Genomic DNA, 17,853 nt, shown 5'->3' on the forward strand with positions numbered 1-17,853 from the left:
TTTTATCGAGTAATAAAATATATTTCTTGTATCGATTTATATAAGGATAATACCGGATATATGTTAATGTTGAGTAATAATTAGGTAACAATGGTTTTCCGGTTTTACCCTTAGACTGACTTGATAAGTCAATGGAAAGGTGGGATTTATGATAGGTGTCATTAACTTATCACAAGAAAATTAAAACCCATGTTTGTTTATCAATTAGTTCTGTGAAAGGTGACAAGATACTATAATATGACAGAGATGAGCAATGATTAATTATAAATGAAAAATAAAGAATATTTTCTTGAAAGTTATAGACAAAACTCAATACTTAAATTCTAATCTTCTCCTTTGCAAAAAGTATATGTATTAAATTGTTTCCTCTTGTACAATCTGTTGCAATAATAAGGAATGAAACATGAATGAGAAATCAAAAATATTTGTTCTTCTCCTAGGAAATATCGTCGAAAATTCGAAATTTATTGGGAGATCCAAATATGAACAATTTATCTATTGATGAACGTGACTGCGCTATAATAGACTTAATTCGGAATCTTGTTCCTATTCTAACGACATTTTTTTGTTTTCTAACTTTTTGTTTGATTACTGACATAAAAAATATTTATGTTCTTGGTCTAAATTTATATCACTTATTCAAACTGGTGTTTTGCATTTGCGCCGATCTGCCTTATATTTGCGCAAATGAAAGATTAATAATTAAAAAATAGACGCAAATGCCATTCGCCCATTCAAACATGTTTAAGAACTCTGGTGTGTAAACTTTGTTGTTTGTTTAATAAAAACTGTAAACTTCGGTCACATTTCATAAACAGTATTTTATATATGCATGTAATTAAGGTCTTTCCTTTCTTAAATGGAAAGACCTTACTGTATTTCGTTTGTTTATTATTATTATTATTATTATTATTCTTTTTCTTCCGCCGTTTTTCAAAGTTAATCGGTGATAAAAGTACGCAAGATATCAAAATGATCTTTGGTATCAAGTATCGGGTTAATAAAAGCTATCTTGTATTAGGGGCACCGAGGTGTACTATTTACCTTATAGGAGTTATCTCCCCAATTACAAAAAACACTGTTATCGCTATAACTCATGAACTATAAGACTTAGCGGCAAATGGTTTTTTTTTAAATGTTCCTTGCCAAATGATACAAGTTCAAATAATTTAAATCGAAGCGATCAAGTGACCTATTATAGGAGTTATTTCCCCTTGAATATTTAAATTTTCGATATGCATATAAATCTCATGAACCGTAAGTCATAAAGACTGCGGGTCTTCAGATTTGAGTTCATTGGACCAAAACTAGAAAATATAGGTCAAGGTCAAAGGTCAAGGTCATATTTTAGATTTTCAAAAGTTTTTCATTTCCCTATAACTATTGAACGGTTATAGATACAGAAAAATTAAGCAGTGAAAAATAATTGGTACTTCAAGGGACAACTTTTTTACATTATGACTATACTGATTTTACCATCATGTAAGGGACATAACTCCTATTGATGGTTTTTAAAAAGCCATTTTTAGGCAAAACTCTTTAACAAAAGGTCCTTGACCCATACGGTCTTTTGCAATGACCTTGTGGAGCAATGACCTTGACGAAGGTCACAAGGTCAAAGGTCAAGGTCATCAAATTATGTGTTTTTTGGCACTATTTAAACAGTTTTATGTGTGTTTGAATTCCAACCAACCAATCAATCAACCAATCAATCAATCAATCAATCAATCAATCAATCAATCAATCAATCAATCAATCAATCAATCAATCAATTAATCAATCAATCAATCAATCAATCAATCAATCAAAGCAAGTTTCCGTTTCATGTGTTTAATACGGGATCCAAGGTTTCTTTTTTTCGCTTGTTTTAATTGACACTTTCCAACGTGTTTAACCAACGTGTTTAACCAACGTGTTTAACCAACGTGTTAAACCAACGTGTTTAACCAACGTGTTTTACTAACCAATCAACGTGTTTAACCAACCAACAAACCAATCAATCAATGCATGTTTCCGTTTCATGTGTTTCATACGGGATCCAAGGTTTTTTTCCCCGCTTGTTTTAATTCAGCCTATCCAACCAACGTGTTTAACCAACGTGTTTAACCAACGTGTTAAACCAACGTGTTTAACCAACGTGTTTAACTAACCAACCAACGTGTTTAACTAACCAATCAATCAATGCATGTTACCGTTTCATGTGTTTCATACGGGATCCAAGGTTTTTTTTCGCTTGTTTTAATTGAGCCTATCCAACCAACGTGTTTAACCAACGTGTTTAACCAACGTGTTTAACTAACTAACCAACCAACGTGTTTAACCAACCAACAAACCAATCAATCAATGCATGTTTCCGTTTCATGTGTTTCATACGGGATCCAAGGTTTTTTTTCCCGCTTGTTTTAATTCAGCCTATCCAACCAACGTGTTTAACCAACGTGTTAAACCAACGTGTTTAACCGACGTGTTTAACTAACCAACCAACGTGTTTAACCAACCAACCAATCAATCAATGCATGTATCCGTTTCATGTGTTTCATACGGGATCCAAGGTTTTTTTTCGCCTGTTTTAATTGAGCCTATCCAACCAACGTGTTTAACTAACGTGTTTAACCAACGTGTTAAACCAACATGTTTAACCGACGTGTTTAACTAACCAACCAACGTGTTTAACCAACCAACCAATCAATCAATGCATGTATCCGTTTCATGTGTTTCATACGGGATCCAAGGTGGTTTTTTTTTGCTTGTTTTTATTGAGCCTATCCAACCAACGTGTTTAACCAACGTGTTAAACCAACATGTTTAACCAACGTGTTTAACTAACCAACCAACGTGTTTAACCAACCAACTAACCAATCAAGCAATGTATGTTTCCGTTTCATGTGTTTCATACGGGATCCAAGGTGTTTTTTTTCGCTTGTTTTAATTAAGCCAATCCAACCAACGTGTTTAACCAACGTGTTGAACCAACATGTTTAACCAACGTGTTTAACCAACCAACCAACCAATCAATCAATCAATCAATGCATGTTTATGTTTCATGTGTTTCATACGGGATCCAAGTTTTTTTTCCGCTTGTTTTAATTGAGCCTATCAAGGTGTTTAACCAATCAACGTGTTTAACCAACCAACATGTTTAATCAACGTGTTTAACCAACCAATCAATCAATCAATCAATCAATGCATGTTTCCGTTTCATCTGTTTCATACGGGATCCAAGGTCTCTTTTTTTCTTCGCTTGTTGTAATTGAGCCTATCCAATGTGTTTAACTAACCAACGTGTTTAACCAACATGTTTAACCAAACCAACGTGTTTAACCAACCAACCAACCAACCAACCAATGCATGTTTCTGTTTCATGTGTTTAATACGGAATCTAATGTCTCTTTTTTTTTGCTTGTTTAAATTAACCCTATACAACGTGTTTAACCAATGTGTTTAACCAAACAATGTGTTTAACCAACCAACCAACCAATCAATCAATCAATCCATTCCATTAATTAATGCAAGTTTCCGTTTTATGTGTTTAATACGGAATCCAAGGTCTCTTTTTTTTCCCACTTGTTTCAAGAGACCCTATATCAAGTGTTTAATAAATAAACCAATCAACCAACCAACCAACTAATCAATAAATTAATCAATCAATATATATGATATTTTTATTTATGACAGTATAATTAAAAGAAAATGGAAGGAAAGACCTATCAATTATTCAAGAAGAATTGAACTTTAATTTTTTATTGCTTTTGCTTAATCTGTTATCATTGATATTACGTCGTTTAATTACATACTAAAACATTTCCTTGTACGCTTTGCAGTTGAACATTATTCGCCTTAGACTTCATGAAAGTTCAAAACGAATCGCTTCTTTTCCCCAAATTCGAAATAGTAACCACACGTTCGTGCAAAATCTTGACCTCATTCTGTTTCTATTGTCTGGTTGCTGTCTAGTTGACGTCACGTTTGCTACACGTATTATGTTTTAAAAACAGTATAATGCTATGTTTGTTTTGTTGTGCCGTTTTTTTTCATCAACGCATACCCCCATTTCATTTCATTTGTTGCTATTTTTTTTAATGTGTTACCAGTATGTTAAATATAGACAACCTATTGTTCATGCTGACCTTGAACATATTATCGATCGACATAATGATGTGCAGTAGTGCAGAAGGAGTCAACTTTCGGTTCTGCTGTCTTTGTTGTTAAATGAACCAAATTATCTAACATATCTGAGGTATGTATTCTCCTATGTATTATAATTGGAATAACCACAATAAAGCGAATAGACAGAGACCCTGATTTAGGTCGCCTTAACTCTCTACAAAGTACAGTTATAAATGAGACATGCACCATCTATAGCTTATTAATTTGTTTTTTTTTTAAACTTCCTTGTTACTTTGCCCTTTTGAAGAATTTGCTCTAACTTAGAAACACACTAGGTAGGCTCCAGTATCGTATAGGACGGCGTGCACAAAGCTGAGTCCACAAACGTAACGTCTTCAAATAACTAAATTCATTTACGTCGTCGTGATTTTCCCCCAGAAAACATAAGCGTAACAAAAATACTGGACTCTCAGTTTATCACATAAGTTTTAACATAAACGTTCTACATCATGCTTTTTTAATGAACAACAAAGTACAGCAAATGCAAATTGTGAAAATATGAATACTGTGAATATAAGCTAAGAGCACTTTAATGGAAATGATAAGCGACTATGTCGAGGACCCTATTCAGAAAATAGCGTTAAAACGACATTTCTTTTTAAAAATTGTAACATAATAACTGGACATTTAACAAATTGAGGTGTTCAGCCTAGACAATCAAATCATTCTTATTTTGCAGATTTTTTTTAAGCCTCTTGAAATGCACATTTGGAAAATCAAGTTATTCTGAAACAAAAAAAAGCAATTACATAATTTTCCTTATCGATTCTTCCATTTTCGAATAAAATTTCTCTAAATTACTACTTCTTACACATAACGAACTACATTCTAAGCGTATCTACAATGGTCGTTATTCAGTTTTTTTGCTCTGAATTTCGTATGACGACATAGTCCAAATCTGAAAGAATTATATTTAACGAAAATTTGGGGAAATATGTTGAATTTGTATAAATTTCAGGTCAAAATCTCTATTTCATGCTTATTCAGAATGGATAATTCTATGTCTCCAAGTGGTTGTAGCTTTTAAAATTTCATGAAGTTTTGATAACCTACTAACATTTTCATCTTAAAAGTCAACAAAACAGAACAATGTATGCAAATTCCCGTTCCTGAATGAAACGACATCGCATTATTTGTTTAACTTTTGCCTCCGTTAGCTACACAGTGGTTACTTCAACAACTAACCAACTATACCTATCCCATTTTAATAGTGTGAGTGAATAAAACAAAAGCTATCAAATATTTCCTTATAACTCCTCCAACATCACCCAACTCTCCTAAAACACAAGATAATAAAAACAATAAGAAACCCACTGATTGTCGAGGTTTCTGACATTTGACATGTACATTTTGGATAAAATGTTTTTTAAGTCTTAGCCAGCCTTTCCAATATCCGGCTATTTCGATATCGGAAAGATGGTGGATTTGAGGAATAGAGGATAATGGGTGAAACAAATATGAAAAAGAAAAAAAGAGAATACCGAATAGGCGCTAAAATATAAAAAAAATTACGAAAAAGAAAAAATGACTTCAAACAAACAATAAGAAAATTTACGAAAAAGAAAAAAAGGAAAAATAAAATTGAGAAAGGAAATGGTGAATATGTCAAAGCGACAACCACCCGACCATAGAGCAGACAACAACCGAAGGCAACCAATGGGTCTTCAATGTAGCGAGAATTCCCGCACCCGTATGTGTCCTTCAGCTGGCTCCTAAAAATATACACAATAGTACAGTGATAATGGACGTCATACTAAACTCCGAATTATACACAAGAAACTAAAATTTAAAATCATACAAGACTAACAAAGGCCAGAGGCTCCTGACTTGGGACAGGCGCAAAATCGCGGCGGGGTTAAACATGTTTATGAGATCTCAACCCTCCCCCTATACCTCTAGCCAATGTAGAAAAGTAAAAGAATAACAATACGCACATTAAAATTCAGTTCAAGAGAAGTCGGAGTCCGATGTCAAAAGATGTAACAAAAGAAAATAAATAAAATGACAATAATACATAAATAACAACAGACTACTAGCAGTTAACTGACATGCCAGCTCCAGACCTCAATTAAACTGATTGAAAGATTTTGTCTTCATCATATGAATATCAGGTACAATCCCTCCCGTTAGGGGTTTAGTATCATACTATCATAAAATATATGAGAAGAACATATCCCGTGTCATGCCAACAACTGGTTTTTTTTAGAAATAAATGTGTTTAGTTCCGATGCAAAGACCCTATCAGTGAATCAATGTTAAAGCCAAAATATGCAATCTTTAATGACTTGAAAACAGTATCGTAACTATATCCCCTTTTAATAAGTCTGTTTAAAGGTTTTGTTAGTTTCTGAGGAGAATACTGACATTTTTGTGCTTTATAAAGAATATTTCCATAAAAAATTGGATGTGAAATACCTGAACGTATAAGATGTCTGCATGTTGAGTTATATTTACGAATTATTTCCTTATACCGGTGATAAAATTTAGTAAATGTTTTGACCAGTTTGTGATATCGAAAACCCTGGTGTAATAATTTTTCAGTAATACATAAATTTCTCTCGCTAAAATCTAATACGTTGTTACATACACGAGCGAATCGTACAAGTTGAGATATATAAACACCATAAGATGGTGACAATGGAACGTCACCATCTAAAAATGGATAATTAACAATAGGAAATGAAAAATCATCTCTTTTATCATAAATTTTTGTATTAAGCTTCCCGTTTATGATATAGATATCAAGATCGAGGAAAGGGCAGTGGTCATTGTTATCATTAGCTTTATTTAAAGTAAGTTCTACAGGATAAATTTCTTTAGTATACATACTGAAGTCGTCATTATTGAGAGCCAATATATCATCCAAATATCTAAAAGTATTGTTAAATTTTTGTATCAAATGTTGTTTTGATGGGTCTTTGCTAATTTTAGTCATAAATTGTAACTCATAACAATACAAAAACAGGTCCGCAATAAGTGGTGCACAGTTTCAAACAAAAAATAACAAATAATAAAACACAATCATAAAAAATGCACTTTAATGAATAATATGAGATTAAAAACATTGAATCACTCATGTAAAGTTAACTTGTTTCTAAGATCTTTGAAAAAAATGCAAAACAACATTTAAGAGTTGAATGCTTCTTTTAGTAACTTCATTGGGGTGTAAAAGCGTTGACCGAAGTACATTTTGTATGAAGCGCTTCATTATTAAAATGTGCACACAGTCAACACTTTTACAACCTTATGAAGTTACAAAATGAGGCATTCTAACAAATGATTACATTTTTTAGCTGTGATCATCAAAACACGATTTTTTTTAAATTTTTTTTATTTAATTTACCTGTGCACTTTATTGTGGGACCTCGAAATAAGTTTGATTATATATTGATGTTTTTTTTTATCGACTTGTGGGTTTTGATTGTTCCTTCTTATTTTTTGCCCTTTTTGACAATACCAAACATGAAACATAGGACTCCCCAGAACATACGAATCCCCAGAGGTGGATTTGGAAATTTTTATAAGTGTGGGCCCACTGACTGCCTAAGAGGTTGACCGCTCCGGTTATGGCTCAGTGCTTCCCTATATAATCAACCATTTTTTTCTCACAAAAGAGTGTGTGGCGGGCCCACTGGACCCCTCCCTTAAATCCGGCTCTGAATCAAATGTCAACATATGCATTAATGAATTACACACACTATCTTGAAGCAATACTATACGATTACCATGCATCTGAAACATAATACAGTAAGTAAATTATTCGAATCATGCTAGTCCTGAGCGATCGAAACGTGAATTGACTCTTATATGTCGGAGGATACATTCGAGGACAAGTTGTTAACCAAAAGCACTTAAAAATAGCAGTATTAACCCAGCGGAGAAAAAAACATTACATCTTAAATATATAAATGTACTGACTTTCGTGGCCACAAGATAAACCAATTCATTTTGATCGTTGAACTTAACAGTTATAGAGGTATACAACACAGCCGGTATTCATAATTTTGGTGACCTTTTTTAGACTATAGTACATGTATTTCTGTAATTTATATAAACGAATCTAGGTTTATGCTTTACTTTGGCATAAATACAATAAATTCTTTTTGATTGATAATTTCTTTTTCACAAACGATTTTAATTATCCTCTTATTCATTCATTTTCAGATGTGAAATTAAGTGAGAGAAGATTCGCTAAAAAAGAGATGGAAAATTTGAACTTTTCAAATATTAAATTGCACCAACTTCTAGGGAAAGTGCAACTAGATGATATAGACGTAGAAATACCTGCTGAGATTGGAGATACTGCACTGCATAATGCAGTCGTAACAAATGACGTCCACGCATGTCAACAGACGGTAAATACAGTTATTTTGAACGCTGGTAACTTGAAAGGAGATACAGCTTTACATCTTGCTGTGAAATTGAAAGTTCCATTCAGCATTCGTATTATTGACATTTTGATAGGGGCAGGGGCAAATATCAATGCAATAAATAAGTGGGGACAGACACCGCTCCACTACGCAGTTATTGCTAGAGCACAGGAAAACGTTTTAGAGTTGCTGAAACTACCAAGCATTGATGTAAATGTCAGTGACCTAAATGGATTCAGCCCACTACACTGTTGTTTTAGTTTTAGTAAAGAAATAACTGCAGATTATTACGCTAATAGAAGCTACGACTTGGATATGAATGCTAGTTTTATCATAATGGCGGAAAACTTAATAAAGGCAGGTGCCTCAGTTAACAGTCAGACACGTTTCGACCAAAGTGTTCTTCACTTTGCTGCAACGAGAGATGACAACACTCCCCTGATTAAACATTTGATTGCTAACTTCCCCGAAATGGATTTGACCACGAAAAATATCACGGGAGAAAATTTCTTGCATGTGTATTGTACCAACGAAGTATGTGAAGAAATTGTAGAGACGTTGGCAGTAGTAGCTAAAATGCGTTCATCATCGATTGTTAAAGAATTGCTATCGGATGTCGATGTGTATGGTAGAACGCCATGGGTTTACCTCATTGATACTGTAAACATAATCGGTGGAACGGTTGAAGCAATACTAAACTATGGAGTGTCTGTCAACAAGAGCGACAATCTTGGAAACACAGCTTTGCACAGAATAGCTGGAGTGTCGGCTGCTTGCGTTCTCACGGACGTGATTGAGGTGTTAATAAATACAGGAGCAGATCTCAATAAAGGGAATATCTATGGAGAGTCGCCTGCTTTCGTTCTTTTTCTCGATTCCGCCTTTGATATTTTCAACACACACAAGATGGATTTCAACAGCCAAGATAGATGGGGTCGGAGCCCTTTAATGTCCATGATGAAGCATAGGCCAATTCCTGATCTCCTATACAGAGTTATACTGGAAGGAAATGCAGATATAAATAGGCCAGATGCATACGGATCGACTCCTCTTCATTTTGCTGCATACCACAATTATGAAGAGCAAGTCAAATTGCTATTGGAACTTGGTGCTGACGACAATGCCAAGGATAGTCTTCAAGATAAACCTGTTGACACAGTTAAGCGACACTGCAGTTATCGGTGCCATAATCTTCTTGACATGGCTTGTGGAATTGAAAGAATGCATGCAAGAAAAAGATCGAACGATGAAATAATTCTTGATCTACCGAAAACTATCAAATCAACAAACGTGAAATCTCTGCACGAAATAGACATGGCGATGGGATTACCAGAACATCGAATACCTTTCTGGGATTATTTACTGCAGACATATTATGATAGAACTCCTGAAAATGCAAATGAAGTGGACAGAATTGTAACGGAAGTTAATTCTCTTGTCGGATCACTTTGTGGTGCCATCTCTAAATACGATCCGATATTCAACATGTCTATTTTTCCAACTGGAAGTTCTGCTGAACAAACCAAAGTCGGTAGACCTGATGAATTTGATTTTGTGTTATGTATTGATCAGCTAAATGAAATAACCAAACCAGTCATGATTAAGGAATGCATCGAAAGTGGATTTGCCTGTTTGAAATTTATCCATAACCCCGTTCCAGCAGCGTTCCTGCCATTCTGCGACAGTGAAGGATATTTTTTGGCGTTCCCATTTCTACAGCTTTTCAACAGATATCTTAAAAGAGCTTTGAATGAAAGTAGCATTTGGAATAGTGGGAATTTATACTACAATTATGAAGATAAGATGGAAGTCATTAAAGGCAAGCCGGTCTTTAATTTTGATGTTTATTGGATTGGACCTGTCTACAAACAGCTTAAAATAAGCATTGATCTCGTACCAGCGGTATACAAACGAGGCTTTTGGCCTGCTAACATTAACTTTGAACAAATGCCTCTAATGACTGAAGCGATCCAGAACTCGGGCTGCTTCTTAATTCTGCAGTCACGATCTAACGAATTCGACACAAAGAAACATTTATTTGATAGCAATATTTGTTTCACTTGCAACAATGATACAGACAGATCTTTGAGACGAATGCTGCGTGTCTCAGCTGCTCCTGCCGAAATTTGTCTGATGAAATCGCTTCCTGTGGTATTTCGACGAGCATACGCCCTTGCCAAAATTATGAAAAGCAAAGAGATTTGCCCAAAGGTGGAGCTGGAACATATTGGCAAATGGACAAAACTGTTAACTCATCAGATAAAATTTGAAGAGAAGAAACCCCTGCCAGCCAAACCATCCAATGTAATTAAAAGTTACATGTTGAAAAATTGCATATTTTACACCATGCTAGAAATGAAAAACAACTTTGGCGAGCAAAATGTACATCCATCGATCATCACTTCAAAAGTATATCAGTATCTACTGCATTTTTCGGACAAGAGGTACTTAAATCCATTTTTTCTGCCTTTTTCAGACGTATTCGAATTCGAAAAGGACACACAGAGGTCGACATTTGATGATTTTATGATGCGCCTGAAGCGCGAATTGAGCATCAAATTAATCCTTGGTATGCTGAAACAGCCATTTCCAGAAGAATGTTTATCGTCAAAGTTTTAAAGAACTTCAGAAGATTATTTAAATTTAACGTGTGAATGCGAGTTATCATAGGTTACCAGTGCATTTAGATTTAACGTGTGAATGCGAGTTGTCATATGTTACCAGTGCATTTAGATTTAACGTGTGAATGCGAGTTGTCATAGGTTACCAGTGCATTTATCCGAATGCTTAGAAAGACAAATACAAATTGTATTTTACACAGATCAATTATAGGTCTTCAATATTCTCTCAGAAAATGAAACAGACCATCGTGTCAGTTTCGCAAAACTTGAAGTGCTATAGAAATTCACCATCTCGTGATTGGGATATTGCGTCCAGATGAAAGTTGGTGTTGGTAGCAAAATGGCTTCATGATTACTCTTAAAGAAAAAAACTGTATATAGTGAATTGTCCCTTCGTTCTTTACTTTAAGTTGAATTTGGTTGATGTTTTTCGTGTGTGTGTGTGTGTGTTGTTTCGTTCTTTTGCAAATTAATTTGTTTAGAAATCAATTAAATAATGACTAAAACTCGTATTACATACCCATTCACTGGTACTCAATATTGTTTACTCATTGTGTACGGTGATAAATAAACAAATATAATTAGGAAAACTTAGCATGACCACAGTGCACAGCGATAATAGAGGTAAAGGTCTTATACCCTCGTCCTATAGTGAGGGGGTAAGGGGATCCCGACAGCATAACAGCAAATTGATTTGGCTTATAACAGATATCAAGGAATTAAAATGGACAAAAACAGATAACAGTAAATGAAATATTAAAATAAGTCGGGTCCTGGACTGATTGAAAGATTATGTCTCCATCATATGAAAATCAAGCACAATCCCTTCCGTTTAAGGTGGTACCCAACACTTTCACTAAAATTAATTTGGCTCGTTTAATTTTTCATAAAATTTTGACAAAGTATTTTCTTTGACCCTTTAACAAAAATATAAAAAAATCAAAAAATTTGAACCAAGCGTTTTATCAGAAAAAATACACTGGTTATATAGCAGTTCGACAAACACTAATTTTGATCATTGAGAAGCTTTATATTGCCTTCACAACGCGACGTAATCAAAACGTTTAGCTGATATTACAGAGTTATCTCCCTGTAGTGTTAGGTACCACCTTAAGTTGTTGAATTTTTTCATTAAGTGTAACTCATAAACAATACAGAAACAGGTCCGCAATAAGTGGTGCACAGTTAGTCCCCATTGAAATTCTGATAGCTTGACAATATATATATAGTGAATATACGTAAACTCCATAGCAGACAAAAATGATATCTAGTAAAAAAAAATAAGTGCAGTTATGGTATCAAAGCAGGTCCAATTGACATAGTTCTTTTGTATGTTTTTACTAAAAAATGACCTGAAAGAGTTTGAAGATATATATTTGCATTCTGAATTTTCTTAAATGCACGTTCAATGCATTATGTGTGTGATTTTTTTTCTTAATAAGACTACGAGGCACAGTGGTATATAGGGTAAAAAAAATCACAAGGCTTGAAGCACAAATTATAAGCATGCAATTTATCAAGTACTTTTAATATAATTTTGACTGCAACTATTCCACTATTTTCAAAGGCCTTATTTGAACAACTTATTATTAGGTATTTGAGTGTACCAAGTGTACTAGTAAGTAGAATACATAGTTTAGTAGTGGAACAATAGCTTAAAGACGAAATAAATCTTTGTTTGTAATGAGTTATGTGCAGCTTCGGAACCCAGTACATGGTTTGAACTTTCATTGTACAATGTATTTGGTTCTGCTTTGAAAAGAATCACGGATCTGAGCATGTGTAGAACTTTATCATATACAATGCTAACTGGTAGTAAAGACCTACATGTACATGTAGTTTTTAATTGAGATCCTCATCAGATATCGATCCCTGCCATATATTTTCCTTTTTGTCGTATTAAGAAATGCTAGAATTTAATATGTACGTATGGGAAACAAGGACCATTATCCCCATACAAAAAAAATCTAAATACAGCCTTCATCACGGAGCCTTGGTTCACACCGAACAGCAAGCTACATGTTCATTAAAAAATGGATTTTATTACAAAGTATAATCATAAGATATACTGGAATTGTCCTGGATATCACTGATATTAATATGTTAATGTGTTTATCTGTGATGGGTATATATTAATGAAATCCTTCACCGAATACGGTACCACCATATTACTAGTGGTAGACCCCAATGACCAATAATCTTCGATTTCTACCGAATATGGACTGTAAAAAAAAATGCTAACATTCCAATTTTCAATAACAGTTACTAACAGCAACTATATTATCACAATAACAGATAACAAAAAACCTAATAGTCCAATAACAGCTAACAATGAATAAGACAATAACAGCTAACAGCAAACATATTTTCAGAATAACAAATAACAAAGAATTAAACTGCCCCATAACAGCATAACATGTAAACCCCTTGCCCCCTCTATAGTTAGCATACTAACAATATAATATAAAGAGGAATATAATAGTGTTTACTAATTTTGATGTGTTGGGGCTTTTGATTTTACCATTTATCAAGGGAACTTCTGTTTTGAATTTTCCTTGGAGTTCGGTAATATTATTATTTTACTTTTTACACCACTGTTGTCATGATTGGTAAATTATAAACTATATGTCCCAACAAAAAGAACTATTAGTTTAAACAAGACAAAAACCATTTGACAATTTTAATATCTGAAAAGTTTAAATTATTTTATTTCCGATGTCTTAGATTCTTCTGTTCTAAAGTATGTTTAACGAGAGAAATTTATGTATTACTGAAAAATTATTACACCAGGGTTTTCGATATCACAAACTAGTCAAAACATTTACTAAATTTTATCATCGGTATAAAGACATCATTCGTAAATATAGCTCAACATGCAGACTTTTTATACGTTCAGGTATTTCACATCCAATTTTTTATGGAAATATTCTTTATAAAGCACAAAGGTGTCAGTATTCACCTCATAAACTTACAAAACCTTTGAATAGACTTATTAAGAAGGGATATAATTACGATACTGTTGTCAAGTCATTAAAGATTGCATATTTTGGCGTTAATATTGAGTCACTGATAAGGTCTTTGCGTCGGAACTAAACACATTTATTCTAAAAACAGTTGTTGGCATGACACGGGTTATGTTCTTCTCATATATGTTATGATGGTATGATACTAAACCCCTTACGGGAAGGATTGTGCCTGATGTTCATATGATGAAATCATAATCTTTCAGTCAGTTTAATTGAAGTCTGGAGCTGGCATGTCAGTTAACTGCTAGTAGTCTGTTGTTATTTATGTATTATTGTCATTTTGTTTATTTTCTTTGGTTACATCTTCTGACATCAGACTCGGACTTCTCTTGAACTGAATTTTAATGTGCGTATTGTTATGCTTTTACTTTTCTACACTGGTTAGAGGTATAGGGGGAGGGTTGAGATCTCACAAACATGTTTAACCCCGCCGCATTTTTGCGCCTGTCCCAAGTCAGGAGCCTCTGGCCTTTGTTAGTCTTGTATTATTTAAATTTTAGTTTCTTGTGTACAATTTGGAAATTAGTATGGCGTTCATTATCACTGAACTAGTATATATTTGTTTAGGGGCCAGCTGAAGGACGCCTCCGGGTGCGGGAATTTCTCGCTACATTGAAGACCTGTTGGTGACCTTCTGCTGTTGTGTTTTTTTATTTTGGTCGGGTTGTTGTCTCTTTGACACATTCCCCATTTCCATTCTCAATTTTATTACAATTAAGTAGTACACGATTGACGAAGTAACATTACCAGAAAGGATAAGGTCAAACAATGATTATGATACGAAAATGTTTAGTCCTGCAGGTGCATATAAGCAAAATAGAAGGACATCTGCTGTTATATAAATCATTCCATCCAACACTATACTATCGATGAGATGTACTTCGTACAACACTAGAAAATAATACGGGAAGATGTTATCTGTTTTAAAAGTATATATTTAGCTTTAATACTATGAAAATACACCAAGACTTTACTATTTTGTGTTAAAATAAGCTTAAATGCCCAGTAATGCCCAGAATTCCCCATTTCTGGTAGTACATGTATTGCCCAGCCCGGAGAAACCCAGGATTTCCCGGGTGGGTATTACTTTGCCAACCCTGCCCTGGTCACTTAAGCAAGATATTAAGATCATCTAACCCAAATGACATCAGACAGAGTCGAGACTCAAACTCTTGTTACATATCCATTCAGTGGTACAAAATATTGAAGACTCATTATATATGGTGATAGGTGAATAAATCTTATTATTAAAACTTAATCTGACCACTGTGCACAGCGATAAATCGAGTTAAAGTTCTAATGAAAAGTAAGATGGGTTTATCCTCGTCCTATGGTATGGGCCTGGGGGATCACATCAGACCACTGCAGCATGAAAAGGGATCAAGGTGAAAACGACTGACTTGTGATTCTTGAGCTACCTCGAGAGAAAAATAAGATGTATGTGTGAATAAGATGTCCATTTAAGAATATGTGACTTACTCATCCATATACAGAAGTGGGAAATACAGATACAGATCCTCCCCTTATAAACTTTAATATCAAGGTGCACAAAAGAACATACCCAGTACAAAGCAGCATTTAATTTCAAAATAACGATTTTATATAAATTTAAGAAATATGCTATTGCTTACTGACTTTTGATTTTGCCATTTATCAAGGAAACTTCTGTTTTCAATTTTCCTTGGAGTTTATTATAAATATTATTTTAACAATACTGTTTCCATGTTTGGTAAATTATAACATACGTCCCAACAACAAGAACTTTTAGTTTAAACAAGACAAATAAAATAAAATTGAGAATACAAATGGGGAATGTGTCAAAGAGACCCGACCCGACCATAGAACAGCAGATGGTCACCATAAGGTCTTCAATTCAGCAAAAATTCCAACACCCAGAGGCACCCTTCAGCTAGACCAGCTTATTCCGTTACAAGTTTATTTTCCCCCCTATGTCTTGCATTTTTCTGCATTGAGTATGTTTACAATTAGGTAGTGCACGAAGTAACATTACCAGAAAGGATAAGGTCAAACAATGATTATGATATGAAGATTTCTAGAAGTCTAGGCGCATATAAGGCAAATAGGAGGAAATCTGCTCATATGTAAATCATTCCATCCAACACTCTAATATCGGCAGATGAATTTCATACAACTTCAGTAAATAATACAGGAAGATGCTATTTTGTGTAATACCCAGAACCAATACAAAGTACTGATAAAAAATTAATGGTAGTTATCAAAAGCTAGCTCAGAGCCAATAACACCTAATAATAAAATCATGTTTCCAAAATAACTTTATAAACAATTCTGTTTTTACTGTGTTATAAATTAAAGTTTCTTTTCTGAAATTTCTGCATTTCATACATCTTCTCTGGTTTTGGTATTACAATCACCAGTAAGGATATTCACTGTCTTATAATGTAGTCCTTGGTGGAAGGTTGTCTTATTGGTAATATAGGTAAAAGTAACATCAGTTTACAGGAATAAACAACCAATCTATGACTATTGCAAGGCAATATACAGTCCCCTACTGGTTAAAATGTGTTGTATTGGAACAAAATTCTAACTTGATCTATAACTAATCATGGAGTAAACTATATAAATAATATCAAGTCAATATATACAAAAATTTGTAAGGGTTCCGCGGAACCCAGTGTCTCGCCTACTATTGCTGTAAATCACAGGCTCAACAAAAATGAGGAAACAATCAATAAAAATATTCCTCATGATACTATCTTTTGATTGTAAGAAGCTTCTGTCCAAGTTTGGTAAAAATCTAGGATAGTTAATGAATCTAATAAATGTTTTGAAAACTTTAACTGCAGACTGTATGCAATGCTAACTGGAAGAAAATCTAAGTCCAAATTTACTTCTGGATACTATCTTATGATCATAAATAAGCTACTGTCCAAGTTTGGTACAAACCCAGGATAGTTTAAGAAAGTAAACTTTCCCCACAGAAAAACTAAGTCCATTTAAAAGTAAATTATTTTTTCACAAAATTTACTTCTGGATACTATCTTATGATCATAAGCAAGCTTCTGTCCAAGTTTTGTACAAACCCAGGATAGTTTAGGAAAGTTATTAAAATTCTAAAAACTTTCACCACAGAGTGAATGTAATGTTTCCCCGCAGAAAAAAACTAAGTCCATTTATAAGTAAAATACGGAAAAAATGGAATTTTATTTTTACAAAATTTACTTCTGGATACTATCTTATGATCATGAACAAGCTTCTGTCCAAGTTTGGTACAAATCAAGGATAGTTTAAGAAAGTTATTAAAATTCTTAAAACTTTAACCACAGAGTGAATGTAATGTTTCCCTGCAGAAAAAACTAAGTCCATTTATAAGTAAAATAAGGAAAAAAATGAATTTTATTTTACAAAATTTACTTCTGGATACTATCTTATGATCATAAACAAGCTTTTGTCCAAGTTTGGTAGAAATCCAGTACAGTTTAAGAAAGTTATTAAAATTTCAAAAACTTTAACCACAGAGTGAATAATTGTGGACGCCGCCGACGACGACGGAAAGTAGGATTGCTTAGTCTCGCTTTTTCGACTAAAGTCGAAGGCTTGACAAAAAGGACAAACAGTGTGGAAAACTAACTATTTGAGTGAATTTTTCTAAATCCAAGGACCATAACTCTGCACAAAATCCAAACCTGA

General features: G+C 33.8%; 1 protein-coding gene across 2 annotated transcripts; it reads left to right on the forward strand.

Moving 5' to 3' along the window:
• Positions 1-4,138: 4,138 nt before the first annotated feature.
• Positions 4,139-11,543, forward strand: LOC134711762 (uncharacterized). Of its 2 annotated transcripts, XR_010106232.1 has the most exons (3): positions 4,139-4,237; positions 8,332-11,253; positions 11,300-11,543. XR_010106232.1 is itself a non-coding variant. In XM_063572628.1 (2 exons), the coding sequence occupies exon 2, from the start codon at positions 8,370-8,372 to the stop codon at positions 11,154-11,156; it is 2,787 nt and encodes a 928-aa protein (XP_063428698.1). In that variant the 5' UTR covers positions 4,139-4,237; positions 8,332-8,369; the 3' UTR covers positions 11,157-11,543. The 2 variants fall into 2 exon arrangements, 1 of the variants encoding a protein (XP_063428698.1); XM_063572628.1 differs by having other exon boundaries at positions 8,332-11,543.
• Positions 11,544-17,853: the final 6,310 nt, after the last annotated feature.

The sequence above is a fragment of the Mytilus trossulus genome, chromosome 3 (genome assembly GCF_036588685.1).
Source record: "Mytilus trossulus isolate FHL-02 chromosome 3, PNRI_Mtr1.1.1.hap1, whole genome shotgun sequence".
NCBI lineage: Eukaryota > Metazoa > Mollusca > Bivalvia > Mytilida > Mytilidae > Mytilus > Mytilus trossulus.

Coding starts and splice junctions, on each gene's coding strand:
- LOC134711762 (XM_063572628.1), top strand. CDS start 8,370: ATGGAAAATTTGAACTTTTCAAATATTAAATTGCACCAACTTCTAGGG.